Source organism: Neoarius graeffei, chromosome 12 (genome assembly GCF_027579695.1).
Source record: "Neoarius graeffei isolate fNeoGra1 chromosome 12, fNeoGra1.pri, whole genome shotgun sequence".
NCBI lineage: Eukaryota > Metazoa > Chordata > Actinopteri > Siluriformes > Ariidae > Neoarius > Neoarius graeffei.
This window is the reverse complement of record NC_083580.1, coordinates 63,497,055-63,515,360: the sequence shown is the minus strand read 5'-3', so window position 1 is coordinate 63,515,360 and position 18,306 is coordinate 63,497,055. Positions and strand designations below refer to the sequence as shown.

The window sequence follows — 18,306 nt, the reverse complement described above, 5'->3', positions numbered from 1 at the left end:
ATTGTTATGATATGGCTACTAAGGAACAAATCAGATATTCCTCAAATGCTGTTCCAGTGATGCCAGATCTTATGGCATCTACACGTTTGGCACAAAATGCTAATCGCTTAGAGAAGAGGATCTTGTTTAAGTCGGATCGTAAGCTGAATGATCTGTGTGATCCTCTTTGTTCGTGCACATGACATGACAAGACAAGCGATGCGCGAAATCTAAAGGAGAGTGGGAAAGACGGGAGGCGCACGCTGTTTACTACCGCTGGCAGCTCCTGTCCACATGCGTGTACGCGATGATGACGTAGTTTAGCCCACAGCGAGCGTGCTGGAGAGCTGTGGCTGTGCAAAGAACCCCGACTAGAAAAGGAGGCTCAGGAGGATTAAGCTCAGGAGAAAGCAAATCAGCATTTGAGCTCTATGAAACGGACAAGTGCAGAGGAATGCGCTGAACCAACCGGAGAGATTTACGCACACGCACGCACGCATACGCAGCCATAATCTGGATTTGACAGAGCCTCATCGTTTTTCTCATAGTCGGCTATTCTTCTTGGACACATCACCAATGGAGCACGCACTAGACGATCAGAATGCAGAGATCAGATCTGAGATATAAGTAGCACAGAACTGACTGATCCGAGTCACTGCGTTTGCGCCTTTGTTTGGCACTGACCGCAAAAACTTCCACTACGATGGCTTTGGTCATGGAACCTGTAAGCAAGTGGACAACGAGCCAGGTGGTGGACTGGATGAAGGGTAAGGGGTTGGGAGATTTGCATTGGGATCTGATGTGTGTATCTTTTTTTACACCCAGATGCGCATTTAACGCACATCCGGTAGTGTTTACAGTTTGAAACACTGACGCAATGCCTGAAACACATGGTGGCACACAGCTATGACTTCACTGTTATTATTTCACAGGCTTAAAAAAAAAAAAAAAGGCACACGTGTATTATGATGTTGGTGTTGTGTTTTAAAACCAGGGTTGGCTGGAAAAACATTAGTAGTATTTATTATTGTTGTTGTTGTATTAATAATAGCAGAATGAACCGAGTGGTCATGTCGTGACGTCACACTGAATGAGCAATGACGTGGTCACGTCTACAGTAAACAGCTGGTCTGTGCTTGTCCATCCAAAATAGAAAATGCTCCTGACTTATTAAGCAGATTGGTATGTATTAAGCAGATGATGTATTAACTTGGGTTTATGCCTGTGTGGAGTTTTGCATGTTCTCCCACCTTTCCACCAACATGAACTAGGTGCCAGTTCTGGACTAGAGCCCTTTCAGAGCTGGTTCAACTTATGAATGTTCTAAGTTTGCTTTCCCACGGGCTAGAGAGTCACTCCAGAGCCACGTCATTACGTCACTGTGTACATCTGTATGTGTCTCCACTTTCTCTGTAATGCTAGCACAGTAACAGCAATGACCAACTAATGGGTTAGGCAGACTAGAGACTAAACTAAACACTACACTGTGTTTTTTTCTAATGGCAGTCACGAAGTTTTACTGAAGTCTTGTTGATCATGATAATCCCATTCCCAGACCCTGAAGTAAGCACTTCTTGGTTCTAGACCAACAAAGTTTTGATGCTACTCTCAAGCCAGTTTTCTTGGCTGAGAGCTGGTTCTTTGGCTGTCAAAACATGAAGAACTGGTTTGAAAATAGGCACCACCTCCGAACCAGGCCGCAAACTGCATTTTTGAAAAAGTGGTACCTGTGTTCATGGAGGTTTCCTCCAGGTTATTCTACCCCACCCAAAAAACAAACAAACAAAAAACCCGCATACCATTAGGTGAGTTGGCTATGGTAAATTGCCCTCAAGTGTTAATGAGTGTGTGTGTGTAAGATACCATGTGACAGACTGGCATCCCATTCAAGGTATTTTTCATGGCTCACCTTCAGATCCAGTGTAATCCTGACCAAGATAAAGTTCTTACTGAAAGTGAATGAATTGATTGAACTTTAAAGACAGCAAACCAAACAGGATTGAAAATGCCTTGGTTCATATCCAGATGGATTATTCGTTGGGTTTAGTTAGGACACCGGTAGCAGGCGTAACCTTTAAGCAGTGATACACTACACTGAACATAAAGACACAGAAGCTAGTTAGTGATCATTTTCTAGTACAAGTAGTGAGGTTTGTAGTCCAGAAGCTGGAACACATTGCTGCGTCATTCTTGTCTTTCTGTTCATTTCCGCTTGGCTACTTTCACACCCCAGCCTATTGCTTTGATTGACTTTTGTGAATAAATTGGATCAATATCTTAATCTTGTAGAAGATTCACACACTCAAGCCTGGCTTGGCTGCTATGTAGGATTTTTGGACCAGCCTGTGCTCTGTGGGTGAGACTACAAGTGTATCCCAACACTTGTTCAATTAACTTAAATTTTTTTAAAAGATATTTTTTGGGGCTTTTTTTCACCTTTATTGGATAGGACAGTGTAGAGACAGGAAACAAGCAGGAGAGAGACAAGGAGGGATTGGGAAATGACCGCGGGTCAGAATCGAACCCGGGTCCCCGAATTTATGGTATGGCGCCTTATCCACCTGGGCCACAACGCCCCCAATTAACTTAATTTAACAATAATAATGTCTTATAAATATAGATCTGCTTTCTATCATTCTTAATAGCCTGTATTCTCAGAATGAATAGAGAGTCAGTGCACTTTTAGTTATGCAAATTCCTTTAAAAAATCTTTCTTGCATTGAAATTGTTTAACCTTTTCTTGTGTCAGAGTGAGTCTGCACTCTGTGATTGGCTAAACGGGGGAGAAATAGCAGCCCCCCAGATCTGCTAATCCGGCCTGGCTAACAAGATTATCTTGCCAGTCAGTGAAATGAGGTTTCCCCCTTTTTACATATCCACTGACATTTGAAAGCATTTAAAAAGAGACTATGTATATTTAACAATTGTTTGTCGAAGGTGAGGTGAATCCATCGATCCATTTTGGCATATCACTACAGTGACGTGGCCGCTCTGACGGCTTCAGCCATCAAAATCTCAAGGGAATATCAGAGTAGTGGTTTCCTGTTGCCTTCTACTGGATTATTCTAGAGGGTTTTTCCTCTCAACCATTCACACTCACACACATTCACACCAATGGACAATTTAGAGCCAGTGAGGTGAATATCGGTGAAAAATAACTGAGATGACGTCGAGGTTATTATTCACTGATATTCACTGAGCCTGAGGCGGATAATTGTTTTCGAGTAAATACACAGGTGATTATTTTTAAAAAATTGTATTAAAAATAATTCCTTTCAATCTTCAAAAGCAGCATGCAAATGTAATAAAGGTGCGCGCAGACTTGTCACTTATCTAAGCCAAGTCACAAAAATACTTTGTTTTAACATAGATAAAATAAATCACAATTCCACCTTACCTTTGAATAGTTTTAGGCAAAACTTTGTAGCATCTTTAGTGCTTTTAGGAACAGCATTTTCTTTCATAATTTGTAATTCTTCCTCACTTACAGTGACAAAGCGATCGGCCGCCATTTTGCCGAGTCTCTTGAGGTCATTATCGAGAAATAGTCCAACTCTCTCGACCAATCAGCAAACACGATTTCCTATAATCACCTCCGTATTTACACTAAAACAAATTATAAGTCCTATATTGTTTCAAGGAGAGTCACATCCAAATGTGAATGCTAAGATACGCATTTGCACAAAACTGGCTAATCATCCACCTTAAAGTGCCATTCCACCATTGGATGTATTTTTTTGGCATAAAATACAATATATTTTATGACAACATGACTAGACAGAGAAATCTTTTAGCTTCAAAATGATATATCAAACATAATTTTTTGACAACGACAAGTATATTAATTTTGCGACCAAAGTCACCTACCCTTTTAATTTCCGCGCGGTAGTGAAACGTGATGTCATCGGCAGGTTTCCCTTCTTGTGTACCACGTCACGTGTGACGTGGCACAGATTATCAGCAATGGCGGATAGAACGCGATTGTCAGCTTTGGAAAAGAAGCGAAGGAAAATAGCAAGTGATGCCCAAAGGAGACGGTTGATGGTGAATATTGGCACAGCAATCGACAAGTGGAAATCGCGTTCTATCCGCCATTGCTGATAATCTGTGCCACGTCACACGTGACGTGGTACACAAGAAGGGGAAACTGCCGATGACATCACGTTTCACTACCGCGCGGAAATTAAAAGGGTAGGTGACTTTGGTCGCAAAATTAATATACTTGTCGTTGTCAAAAAATGATGTTTGATATATCATTTTGAAGCTAAAAGATTTCTCTGTCTAGTCATGTTGTCATAAAATATATTGTATTTTATGCCAAAGAATACATCCAATGGTGGAATGGCACTTTAAAGATTCAGTCTGTAATGTTTAAAGGTATTACAGTAGAAAAGTGTTCACCCTGTTGTAGGGAAATTGCAAGTTTGAATTATCACAATGCCACAGCTATCCGTTACTAGGAGTCCTAGAGAGTGTGATTTCTCTCTTTCCTGTCAGTCAGAGTGACACTAACCAATCATACATTTCTGTGAGTTCATGTATGTGGAAGTTTGCAGTTAACGCTGTCCTGCAGGTGTTTTCAGCTGCTTTGTGATGTAGCATGAACAGCACGTGGTGACTGCGTTCTTGTGTTTTTGTGGAAGCATGTGCTAGTCTTCAATCTCCCTAATTTGTAGCTGTTGTGTGATGGGGAAAGCTAGCTATTGGGTGGAAGAAAATGGGGTGAAAGTCACCCAAGATGTTTCTATAATTTCTTCAGAAAGAGTTGGTCCGGGTTGTTTCTTTTTTTCAGGTGTCATTTTAACGAAGGTGATAAGGCAGGGTGACCAGATTTCCCGAGTCGAAAACCAGGACACTTTGCGCGTGACCGTGATCCTCGTGCACACACATTTTGATGTAAACATGCGCCGGCTCAAACCATGGCTCAGGCAGGTGCTTTTATCATTTTGTAGAAGCTCACTTTTATCAACATTTCAGAGAATAATCAAGTATTTTCTTGTTATCTTCATGTACTTCTATCACAATTCAGTTAAAGGTCAACTAAGTTAAAAAATTAACTTTCATAATATGTTTATTCTTACCTAAAAACACAAACCCCGACTTGGAAGTAAAGCAAGAAAGTTGTTCTTCTCAAAATCGTATATTTTTAGTGAAGTTACAAAATATCCCTTTCTGATTGGACAACAGGTGATGACGTATGTTTCAGAATACAATGCAGAAAGTACCTGAAGAAGTCCCTGCAGTTTTTGTGGAAATGATCGATAAGGATCGAAATAAAAGGGACACATTGTGTTGTGCATTGTTTTCCATTGTGTCACGAAAGGTGTAGGCCTGTGTAGCAAATAAGATGTTATTTCAACGCCCTGATTTGTAGGTTGACTATTTTCATTCCGTGACACAGGTGCACATGTTCTGTCTGTGCGTCAATGCCGACTGCCGTCGAATCAGTGTGCTGCAGAGAGATCCCCAAAGTGGCTGCAAAAATACAAGCCTACAATGAGCAACAGAATGCACAACTAGAGTGCATCACGTCTCACCCAGGCTTTCAAACAGTCTGCCTGGATAGATGGGTACTGGAGACAGCACACTACCAGTATGTGCAGCAGTATGGTGCACATACTGCCGAACTATGCCGATATTTTCGGGGGGTCCCTTTTTTTCCCTTGGGGGGTGCTTGCGCTTGTCTCAGAGCGCGGATCTCCAAACACATGAGAAGCCTATCTTACGCACATATCACGCGGACTCCACACCTCCACACACGCATCGCGTCTGAAGTCATAACTCATCAGGGGAAATCGTGTCCGCATTGGCATGTTCAAAAAACAACCTCGCGTCAACAATGATACCACACGCAAGAAAAAAAAAAACAGTCAGGCTACTCAACACATCTGATCCACAGCAGCACCAAAGCATCACTGGAAATCATGTCAACAACCAAGCTTCTACAACACTTCGGATATGCAAATGCTTCCCGTTACACATGATTCAATAAACATCGTTTTGCCAATATTTTAGAGACCCCCCAACATTTCCCAAATCATGTTTTCAAGGGGGGTGGCACGGTGGTGTAGTGGTTAGCGCTGTCGCCTCACAGCAAGAAGGTCCTGGGTTCGAGCCCCGGGGCCGGCGAGGGCCTTTCTGTGTGGAGTTTGCATGTTCTCCCCGTGTCCGCGTGGGTTTCCTCCGGGTGCTCCGGTTTCCCCCACAGTCCAAAGACATGCAGGTTAGGTTAACTGGTGACTCTAAATTGACCGTAGGTGTGAATGTGAGTGTGAATGGTTGTCTGTGTCTATGTGTCAGCCCTGTGATGACCTGGCGACTTGTCCAGGGTGTACCCCGCCTTTCGCCCGTAGTCAGCTGGGATAGGCTCCAGCTTGCCTGCGACCCTGTAGAAGGATAAAGCGGCTAGAGATAATGTGATGTGTGTGATGTGATGTTTTCAAGGGATCTCATGTCTGTTTCAGGGGATCTCGGATCCCCCGAGTACCCCCGTAGTTCGAACGGTGATGGTGGGCATGCAAGGCAGGATCCATCTGAAAATGAGTGAGTTGTCCCCCTAGAATTCTGATTGGTAACAAAAGTGCCGAGATTTCATGTATTGCTGCAGCTAAAGTCATCACTACTGTAGTAAAATAATAATAATAAAACCACACACAAAGTAAATTCACAAAGTACATTGAATTTACAGGAAATTCAGACATACTGCATATCGGCAGCTGGCTAGATGGTGCTGGGAGTACCTAGGCCGTCATGTTCGCGGTCCACTGCCATCCTGTGCAGTCACAAAGATCCGGGAGACATTCCCATCCACTGAATATACAGGTTTCCAGGATGTGGTGTAATGTGGCAAATAAAGACGTTTGAATGTATACTTGAATCAGATTTATTTGTTTTAATGCATTTGTTAACCCTATAACAAAGACAAACCAGAGGTCCAAAGACCTGGGAAAAGGATTCACACAGCAATCCTTCCCAATCCAGTGTGGATACATTATATGTCCATAATCAACACTAACACTTGCCTGAAATAACCTCAGCAATGATAACAAAACAAAACCAAATAAATAAATAAATAATAATAAAAAATATGTATGGTGTTGAAACAGAACTGAAAAAGTTTTCAAAGACCCAAAAAGGCACAAGATCATACATGACACACATTTGCCCATCAAAAGTTTCTCTGATGTGTACATACAGTACAACACAGTCATTTTTTGGAAAATCGGCTGTGATGGCATCGGATTATCTCCTCTTTGGGGGGGGTACACATGGCCGCTGCTCAAAGGTGGTGGTGATGGCTGCCTCTCTGGTGGTGAAGTGTCAAAGTCTTGCTCCGATACATCAGCCATGAGTTCCTCAACATAGGCTACACACATTAAAAAAACGTGTCAAACATTCAAAAGAAGATTACTGCTTTTAGTTTTGGTGGGCTGTCTGTTTTGTAACACTAGGTAAAGCGTTTTACAAATCAGTGCAAAGCCAATATGTGACAAATGTATGGGGGAAATCACAACCTACATAACGTGACATTTTCCACCTTTGACTTACAGTAGTTGCATGGTTCTTTGACTGGCTTAGCTGAAGCACTTCCTGGCTTGTACTTTGGTTTTCGAATACTATAGCGTAGGTCCCCTTTACTTGTCCTTGCCTGCTCTCTGTCACTGTTTGCGTTGTAGTGTAGTGCTGCCAAATGAATCCTGAGATAGAAATGATAGGAAAGAAACAATGATTTTGTTGATGCTGTTAATATTGATACTGAATGTGATGTTATCTATTATCAGCATGAAAACAGCAACATTCTGAGTTATCAAGATTAGCGAGAGGTATGAACTTACCTGCTGAGGATGCCATGATATCTGTACGACTTCATTTTTGGCGCAAATTTTTTGATGGTCTCATCTTTGGGGAAGCGATGAAAGCTTACCCCGTCTTTATATGTATTGCCACAACCTGCGATTATACACTGAGTAGGCATGGCTGGGGACTGTAGGCGAAAACTCTGGACTCAGTCTTTGTAAGTAACTAAATCAACTCAAATTACTTTCCGCACTTCAGTCCAGGTGCAACGACTATGCCACCGTGTTATTCTGAAACATACGTCACGAGGTCGCGTGACCTATCTCGTGCTCGTAAGTTTATTTTTTGAAGGGTGGAGCTTTGGGTCCTGAAAAACAGATGAAATACCGCTTTCCAGCAATTAGTGCACATTCACAAAATCACGCTCAGAAATGTAAGGTATCTCTCTGGATACATGAAAACACATTTGGATCACCGTGGAATTTTGTTTTTTTAACTTAGTTGACCTTTAAAGTAAGAAAATCAGACAGCAGATGTGATGATAGGGAATAGGCCAATAGTCTAAATTTCAACTGATTTATTTCACCTTTGTGAAAACGCCAGGAAAATGCATTGCTTGCATATTAACATCAACATTTTATGCGATGAACTTTTTTTTAAACAATAGGGTATGCATTGTAACAGGAACGAGTGCATGAGCCTAATCATTGTCACCTCTGAACCTTTACCCAAAATGCCTCTGTTTAATCTTAACCAGTGTAGGCTATTAACTATTTTGAACACGTGAACCCTGAGTTAACAACAGCATCAAACAAGTCAAGACAATCTGTGATACAGATTAAAGACAGATGAAACACATGAAAGACAACAAAAAATGTTTTAGAAACACAGCCACCCACCCACCCTAAAGAAGATGCCATTTTATTGCATATATTTACATGATGAGTGAATTTACTCCAGTAGCGCTTTATTGCCCGAGAGCCTGCTGTGAAACTGTGAGCAAGTATCGTCGAAATTGGCCCGGGTAATGAGCAAGGCTTTGAGAGTAGGCACAGTCATGCGATTCCTCTCGTCAGTCCAGGTGTTGTTCATGAGTGAAAATATTCGCTCAACTGGAGCATTGGTGCCAGGTAGGTACATGGCAAACTGGCAAAGCTGGCTGATATTGCTGTAAGGAATCTCCCTACTCTTGAAGTGCACGAACATCTCCGCCCAGTGCTCATCCGTTCGGCATTGTTGCGCAGTAGTTGACAGCCGCCAGCGAAAAAAAACGTTATAACGCGGCCTCTATATTGTAACATTGTACAAATAGATACATTGTAAGGTTGACTGCGCACACACGCACATTGATGCTGAATTGCTAGAAGCTTTATTGACATTTCGTTGGCTATATATGATCGCTGTAACCGGGACAGTTTGTTAGTGTTTGGTGTAAACCGGAACATTTCAGCGTCCCGACAGACCTTTGTCGGGACTGGGGACACACAACTCAAAATCGGGACTGTCCCGGTCAAACCGGGATGTCTGGTCATGCTATGATAAGGGGCAGGTTGGTCATTGTTTTCGTTGCTATTGTCATTTGCTTTGTAAGCAGCAAAGAGCTCAAAATTGTCTTGGCAACAGATGGCTTAAAATGTGGTTATATATTTACTTTACCCTGTGCTTGCTTACACACATCTACAGCACTGCCATGGTAGAATCCTCTCAGTTTAGTTTAATGCTTTTGATACAGAATCCTGTTGCTCTTACAAAATGCCTCTGGGTCAAGTTGATTTTTCTCAGAAGACATGACCTGTGTCTTTTTGTTAGTTAGCATTCTTCTCAGCACACACAGTACATTTGTGTGTGTGTGTGTGTGTGTGTGTGTGTGTGTGTGTGTGTGTGTGTGTTTATAGAGAGAGAGCCTATTCGGAAACCCCTGCAGTGAGGCAGGCTGTCAGTAGAGTCTTATCAATGGTTGCTGTAACACTGAATACACAAACACACACTATACGCTATGTACACACTTGAACACATTGCCATACATCGGATACTCATAGGATTTCAGACTTATTGTAACCTCAGGCTCATGTGCTGCCTTCAAATGAATTGTAATATTGCAATAAACTTCATGATAATACTTCACATAAAACCCTTGGATATTTTAAATATTTACTGCTGGTACTGGTGTGGGATTTTCAGTGGTGTGTTTAGCCGGTATCAGTGCTTGTTTGATAATTTCTTCTTACTTTGAATTCAGACAAATGAAAAGCAAGAAAAAAAACTCTCAAAAAGAATCAATATAACATGTTCTTTATTTGCCTCCAACAGAAAATCTGTCATTAAAGATTGCCACAGAGTGTTCAACTTCCTGTGTTGTTAGCATTACTGTTTTTAGCATATCTCAGTGCAAGTGAATCAGTTAGCATAGCCAGCTATGTATTAGCAGGGCTGCCAACTTTTCAAAATTCCTTGGAGTGAGATTTTTTTTTGTTGGGGGGGGGTCGACGGCAAAATTTTTCCACACACCACGCAGTAAGTGGGAATTTTGTATTCAGTTTGATATTCACTTGTCCCCCTGCATTCTGGTGTTTTGTCTGTGGGTCATCCAGCTGGAGATGGACAATGAAGGGGGGGATTTTGGATTTAGTAGATGTTCCTGCATTCTGGTGGATTTTTGGAGTGGCCTGCTGTGCCATACCTACATTCTTACACACCCTGACTTGCCAGGCCTTCAGCTTGTAGCCAACAAAAGCACCAAGTTTTGGCTTAAAAGCCCCCACACTAGAAAACTACAGTTGACTGCCAATGTTCCTGTAGCCCTATAGACCTGTGTTTCAGATTTAAAGGCAAGTTCATGCTTGAAAATATTTCATCAGCTAAGCCTAAACACCTTCTGAATTGAAACTAGGCTAAATGTTAAGTTTTTAATAATTGTTGCAAAAATAAGATTGTCCCTCACTGACTATTCATTATGCATTTAAGGGCTTTCCCCACCACTGGGTTCAGCAGAAGATTGGCATGGGGAAAAATATCAACAGCAAAAGAACAAATAAAATACTTAAACAGTAAGCAAAATGTGCATGTGCTACAAGAAACATTAAAATGATTAAGTTTGAACAGTATTGAAACACAAAAGCTGAACCTTGGCCATAGGTGGGAATGTGCACACAAAGTTGGGCTTAAAAATTTTGGTCATACTTAAATAAGCTATATTAATATATTTCTTATTAATTTATTTCTTATCTATGTTTCTTATTAGTAATAGAGCATTTGTCAGGGCCTGTTATCTGACAAATATTCTCTACCTGTCTTGCCCTCTTTGAAACCCTGTCTCCTCAGTATATTGTTCTCTGTCTTTTTTTTGAATTATTCACAAGTTCAAGTTCTTTGATATTACAGGTGACCATGCTTTATTTACTTTAACTGAGCAATTACATACATCATAAATAATTAAAAATAAATACCCTGTAAATAAACAATAGGTATGGTGGCTAATGGCTCTTCTTGCATTTGTAATATTATCTCTTACTTGCTTTATTTTACAACATTTCCAGTATGGCTTCAAATAAAGTCATAAAGTATGATAACATACAGTAAACAAACTAAAAATGCACCTTAATAAACGTGTGCTAAGGAGGTGCTCTTCCGTGCTGCTTGTTGGGGAAGATAGAGGCTGTGGCACGGCAGTAGGCCAATAATGATTTAGCAGCTCTCGATATGGCATTAAATATTCTCACAACACTTATAGGCTAAAACGATTCAGAAACTTTATATAAGTTCATAATTACGCCAGTAACGCCACACATTGGCGTGCATATGTACAAACCTGTCTGAGACACCCGTCTTCAACTCGGATACCTTCTTCTCCCTCCTCTTCCTCTAAATTGACGGTAGGCAATTATCCAACTTCCGGCGAGTGCAGCATCATTAGATGCGCCACCTACCATAGGGGAGTGTGTACAGAGGCAACACCTCTCTGCCTGTTTAGCCGTGCGTAAGGCGTAATTGATCAATCGCAAGTGGTTGGCGCGACGCAATAGGTAGCCGAGATCAGATAGATAAACTAGATTTTTTTCTAGCGTGAGAAATCGGAGGTATGGCGTGTGAGCGTGTGAAGACAGTCAAATGCGTGTGTCTCACGCTCATTGCGTGCGAGTTGGCAGCCCAGGTATTAGCAGCTAACTAACTTACTGAAATTTTAAATAGTATGTATGCATACCACAAAAGCACAAACACTAACCTGTATGATTAAAACCCTTAAAGTAGACATATTACACTTAGGCTAATACAAACATTCTATACAGTATATTTAAAAAAATATAAGCTGGAAACTTTGCTTCCTTAGTTTTGCACTGCTACTGAGAAGCTAAAGTTCCTAACAAGTAGTGGGAGTCTACAGTACGTCAGTGAAAATCTCATCTCATCTCATTATCTCTAGCCGCTTTATCCTTCTACAGGGTCGCAGGCAAGCTGGAGCCTATCCCAGCTGACTACGGGCGAAAGGCGGGGTACACCCTGGACAAGTCACCAGGTCATCACAGGGCTGAACACATAGACACAGACAACCATTCACACTCACATTCACACCTACGGTCAATTTAGAGTCACCAGTTAACCTAACCTGCATGTCTTTGGACTGTGGGGGAAACCGGAGCACCCGGAGGAAACCCACGCAGACACGGGGAGAACATGCAAACTCCACACAGAAAGGCCCTCGCCGGCCCCGGGGCTCAAACCCAGGACCTTCTTGCTGTGAGGCGACAGCGCTAACCACTACACCACCGTGCCACCCTCAGTGAAAATCTTTTTGCTGTAATGACATAGACTTTGATTACTTGTTCATCATGCCTACGTACTATTTCACAAAATCATTAAAATTATTAGTGGGCGTCACAGTGTCTGAAGTAAACATATGAGGAACTGGGAATGCATTTACAGAAAAATATCTTGGTTATTTGAACCTTGATGAGCCTCATTGTGTTGTGTTATGCTGTGTAATGTGTTTTTATGTTAGGTTGTGTATGTGAGGTTGTACTATGTTATGTCAGGTTGTGTTAGGCTGTACTATGTTATGTCAGGTTGTGTATGTTATGTTAGGTTGTGTTATGCTGTGAAAGGTTGTGTATGTTAGGTTTTGTATATGTTGTGTTATACTCTCTTAGGTTGTGTTATGTTTGGCTGTGTTATGCTGTCTTAGGTTGTGTATGTTAAGTTAGGTTGTGTTGTGTTAGGCTATGTTGTTATGTCAGGTTGTGTATGTCATCTTAGGTTGTGTTATGTCAGATTGTGTTAGGCTGTGTTATGCTGTCTTAGATTATGTATGTCAGGTTGTGTTATACTGTGCTTGGTTGTGTGTTATCTTAGGTTATGTTGTGTTATTGTCAGAAATGGCGAGCTGAGGTGAAGTGAGGACCCAAGAGCAGACTCAAAACAGGCAGTGTACAGAGAAAACTTCTTTAATGAAGTAGAGGGCAGAGGTATAGTAGGGCTCAGGCAAAAATCAGTGGTCAGAGAACGGGCCAGGAGGTCAAAAACACAATCCAAAAAAACAGGCAGGTAAGACAGAAGCAAAAAAACAAGGACCAATTCAGGCAGGGGGAATCAAGAAGACACACTACCAAAGGACTGTAGCAAGGCAAGGAAAGTCTACAAGAGGCAGTCTGACAACTGGAGTAGCTCCAAACAGTTCTTAAGAAGGCCCTGACTGATGGGAGAGGAGTGGTAGCAGGTGTGGGAGTTGGCCTTCAGCAGGGTAGGACTGAATTCCTGTCCCGGATCCGGCCTGGAGCTGGTATGGAAGTCCCACAAACTCAGGCATGGATGGACTGGACTGGACTGGACTGTGATAGTTATGCTGTGCTAGGTTGTGTATGTTATGTTGTGCTATGTCAGGTTGTTATGCTGTCTGATGTCATCTTAGGTTAAGCTGTGTTATGTTGTGTTAAGTGATGTTTGCAAAGCTCTTTACCAACTCCTGCACTATTTACTATTTACTGTTTTGTCTTGAATATTTGTTGTTTGCACTGTTTGTGTAGCCTGGCAAGCCAGACTAAATGTGAATATTTAGTCTGGCCTCGATCCGTAGACATTTCCGAAGGGGGTAGGAGGAACAAACCGCTGTCTTTCAAACTGTCTCTGTGCGTATAGGCCAACGCTCTGACCAATCAGTGCAACAGTGACTGACATAGTCAGAGCGACAGAAAGCAGTGGGGGAGACCTTGAAATAATTTTTCAAAATGCGTATTAATTAATAAACAGGTTCTAGATATTAAGAAGTTTGGAGATAATGACCACAAGTTTGGAGTCGGTACCACATACACTCATTTTTTTTCCAAGTGTTTTTCAAGGATTTGCTTAAACTGTTTTTGAGAGTTTTTAATTTAGTGGTGTTTGGTGAAATAATTTCCCTTAAATTTAAAATAACGGGAAAATAAGAAACAATCAAAAAGTAATGTTTCAAAGCTGTTTATTAATTCTTCGTACTGCACAAACTAGCCCCATCCTTTTGGCTACGAGCGGAGCCAGCTGGTAGATCAGACTTTTGCCATAGCCAGTCGGCAAAACAGCGAAAACGTCCTTCTTGAAAAGGAATGAGCGGAGAGCCTCTTCCTGCTCATGTTTCAACGAAAACTCCAAGTCTAATTCTTCTAAAACTGATTCCAAAGCGGAGTCAAACGCGCGCTGTTCACTAGCCCGTAGCCATCTTTCCTGCTGCGCTTTCTCCAGCATCGCGCAGCTTTGTCGTCACTCCTGCAAAAGCCTGCCCAAAGAATCCAAACAAAACCTTGCGTTGTGATTGGCGGGCACGATTTGATGCCCGGGGTGTTTTTGTTTATACAGTATGGTGCGAGGCTAGACCCATTCGCTAGGCAAAAATATTTTTGGCCACTAGGCGGGTGGGTCTAGTTTACTAGGCTACTGTTTGTGCACCTTGATCCGTAAGAAAATGATATTTCGATCTTCTGTGTACTTTGTATGTTGAAGGTGGAAGAATGATAAAGTTGAGTTGAGTTGATTACATCGTGGTTACATTTCCCTTGTCGCTTCAGTGCAAAACTAAAGACACATATATCAAACACCAAACGACTCTGCTAAAAGGAAGAATTATATAAATTCATTCTGGCCAAAATATTCCTTTATTGTTTTTCCTTTGTATGTTTTATGTCTTATGTTTCTGATGGTTCGTCATCATTCAGAATGAGGGCTTGCCCTAAACATGGGGATCCCCACTCTTACATAAAGGAAATTAAATGGAAACATGTGAAAAGGTCTCTCTGTGCAGCATGCTTTCTCATTGGTAATCCTAATCTTTATGTATTCTGACAGCTGGCTCTGCTGCTATGCACGTTGAGCGCATAATCAGTTCTTGCTTTTTCACCTAGAGTGCATCAGCCTTGCCCAAAGGGTGTGTTGTAATGCTGCTCACATGCCCTAGATATCTGGGATCTCTATCTTTGAGGAACATGAATGAGCGTGGAGGCAAATGTGCATCTTTAATTATTGCTGAAATGTTGTTAGGGTTCACCATCTGTTCTACGGCTGATTCAAATGTTTTTAGCCAAAATGATGACGAAATTTGATCTGCCGTATCTCATGTGTCATCATGTTTAGCTCATTCTATGCTTTATGACTGATTTCTGACTGTCTCACTCTTCAGCGTGCTTCCCATACTTTGGTTTTGCACATCACACCTAACTGTCTGTATAGTATCTTAGAAACAAATGGCAATTACTCATATTACCATGCAACAGATCTGGCTCATTTCTTTGTTTCTTTTTTTTTTCCATTTCTGTGTAAAATTTTCTGGCCCTGAAAGTAGCCTCTCGACTCTGATGGAACAGAGCTGCTGAAAACATCTCTGCTCCTTTTCACATGTGGCATGGATTTTAGGAAAGGTAAAGGCTGTGATAACATTTTAATGGTAATTTGCCACATAGGCAGCAGAGGGCTCTAAAAATGACAAGCTGCTTCTTTAAGGATTTCAATCATATTGCAATTAGGAGCTCAGACTAGCCGCAAGGCATGCTACATTAATTTGTCTGTTGTCTGTTGTGTTAAATGTTGTCTTGAGATTTAATTATAGGGAACATTAAACTCTTGTGACCCCCAGAAGGCAGGTGGGAAAAAAGAGATTAAAGTGAAATGACAGAGGAAATAAGAGGTAATGCAGACAGAGAGGGAGTAAAAGATTAAAAAGGCGCTGTAGTCACTGTATACAGATATACCACCAACAAATTAAGCTTCAGTGTGACTCATTGCATTCTCATTGTTGTTTGACTTAAATAAATCCCTTCAGTGCAACTTGCTGCTCGCTATGAACAGAAAATCAATGAAATGGCAGTGGGCTCAGAAAATTAGAAAACCGCCTTCTGTACACACTTCAGAGTTTGAATAGTAATTAGCACCAAGTCACTGCAAACTCAAATCTCTGCAGAATCGTACATTTCTCTGTGATCTCACAATATGGGAAACTGATGCACCGCATGGCCTAACACTCCCTGGCAGTGAGTGCGTCACAATTATCATGCTGCTGTTCCGTCATTAGCATACAGCTTTGTGGTGATGCCCCAAGGGGTCACAGAAGGTCAAACAGCAGGTTTTGGAAAGCCAGAGAGGCTCATGAGTGTCATACAAAAAGCTCAGTTTGGTCTTTCTCTGAGTTGGTCCCCTGGAATCCTGGGTAGAACAGAGGTGATAACGCTAGAAAACCGGAGTACAGCATGTTTAAGTTCATGATGTTAATAGCAAGTAGTCTAATTTGTATTCACTGCATTCATACTTAGTCAATTAATAAAATAGTATGGGAATTGTCCTGATTCCTGCAGAATTTGCTCCAGTAATGTGCTCCACATTGACGACAGAGAATTTTCGTTTTCCTAAAAGTCACTCATGTAATTGACCTTAAGCTTCCAACATAATTGTCTGACATTCTGAGAGTCCATTCTCCCAATCTGATTGGTCAAAAAGTGTTGATTATTTTTTCTTTACACCACAGCATGGTTGAATCTGATTGGTCTGTTGGTGTGCATTATTTTCATATAACAGCACAAGTAGTTTTGTCTGTAACCTGAATGATAGGTTAATATTAATACGCTTGTTCTAACACATTATTGTTTCTATAGGAACACAGGGACTTGTGAGGTGGACGCTTCACATATTCAAAGACTAAGAATAAACAGATTTAAACATGTTTTTCTGAGACATTTATTTAACATTTTATGGAAGGAGTCTCGGTTGTAAGCACTCTGTCTCGGTCACACTTTCCGGTTTCTCTGTAAAATGACAGGCTGTGCTTTATGTGTGTGTGTGTGTGTGTGTGTGTGTGTGTGTGTGTGTGTGTGAGTGAGAGAGAGAGAGAGAGAGAGAGAGAGAGAGAAAGAGAATCTGCTGTGGGTGTGGGAATGACTGTTTATCACAGCTATAACATAAAGGAGAACAGGGACTAACTTATCTCTCAGACATGCCACAAAATCAAATCAAACTATAAACCATTACAATGCATGATCTGTCATTCATTAATAAATTAAACATTGTAATAATTGGCAAATAACTGGTATAAGCCCAATAACACATGGCAGACTGTGCTGTTATACAAAACAATGCACTTACCTCCTGCGTGCATTATTTTTGTATAACAGCACGGTCTGTCATGTGTTATTCCTTACATAACAGCAGCTCAGACAGCAGAGTCAGCTGTAATTCAAATCCAAGGTTTATATTAATGCACTTTTTCGTATAAGTTATCGTTTCCATAGTAACAACTTGGGGGACAAACAAAAGTCCCCTAATCACAGGAACCTTTGTTTGGTGGATGTTCCACATAATCTAAAGCTAATAATAAGCTGATTAAAAATGTGTTGTGTTTTAACAAAGAAAAACATCTAATCATTGATATGCTTTGTATTAGGCTTTGATGTAACCCCCCCCAAATCGCCCGACTAGTCGACAGCTCCCGTCATTCTGCAACATGGCAATGTCTGCTTTGTGATCTCAGTCTGACCACAAATTTGCCATCCACTTTTATTCAAAATTACATTTGTCCTGGTCCTCAACCTATTAATATGTAACACACTCTGCTATTCACTGAATGCTATTTTTCTGTGGGGGACTTATAATCTCACAACAAAGCAACAACAATAAAGAACAACACAGCGTCAGTCACTCTCAGCCTCCTCCATGTGCACTGTGTTTCTGTGCTTTTGCTTTGTGCTTAAATTGATGTATCCTTTGCACCATGCGTGTCATGTATTAATTAGTACATCCAGGAACTGTTCGGTTTTTAAATACCTCACTCCAGTTCTTTAAAAGGTTCTGAAACCTTTGTGATAACACACCTTCTCCTTCACTCACTTACCAGCTAACTCGTCTTTGACTTCGGATGGGTAATCATTATGCGCCTTCGCAAAGAGATTAATGATTTAGTTTAACGCTACAGTCTTCTACGATTCTTAATAGCTTTGTCAGAGTAGCTTGTTCCGGTCCCAAAGAAGCCTGCTCCATCGGCCCTTAAAGGACCCATGGCATGGTGGTTTGTTGATGCTTTAAACG

At 41.3% G+C, this 18,306-nt stretch overlaps 1 protein-coding gene across 3 annotated transcripts in view; it reads left to right on the top strand.

Moving 5' to 3' along the window:
• The first annotated feature begins 278 nt into the window (after positions 1-278).
• Positions 279-18,306, top strand: part of cnksr2b (connector enhancer of kinase suppressor of Ras 2b) — a 126,565-nt gene continuing 108,537 nt past the window's right edge. For all 3 annotated transcript variants that reach the window (XM_060936187.1, XM_060936186.1, XM_060936185.1), the window contains exon 1: positions 279-746. In XM_060936187.1, the coding sequence (XP_060792170.1) occupies positions 683-746 (64 nt within the window). In that variant the 5' untranslated portion in view covers positions 279-682. The remainder of the gene's footprint in view (positions 747-18,306) is intronic.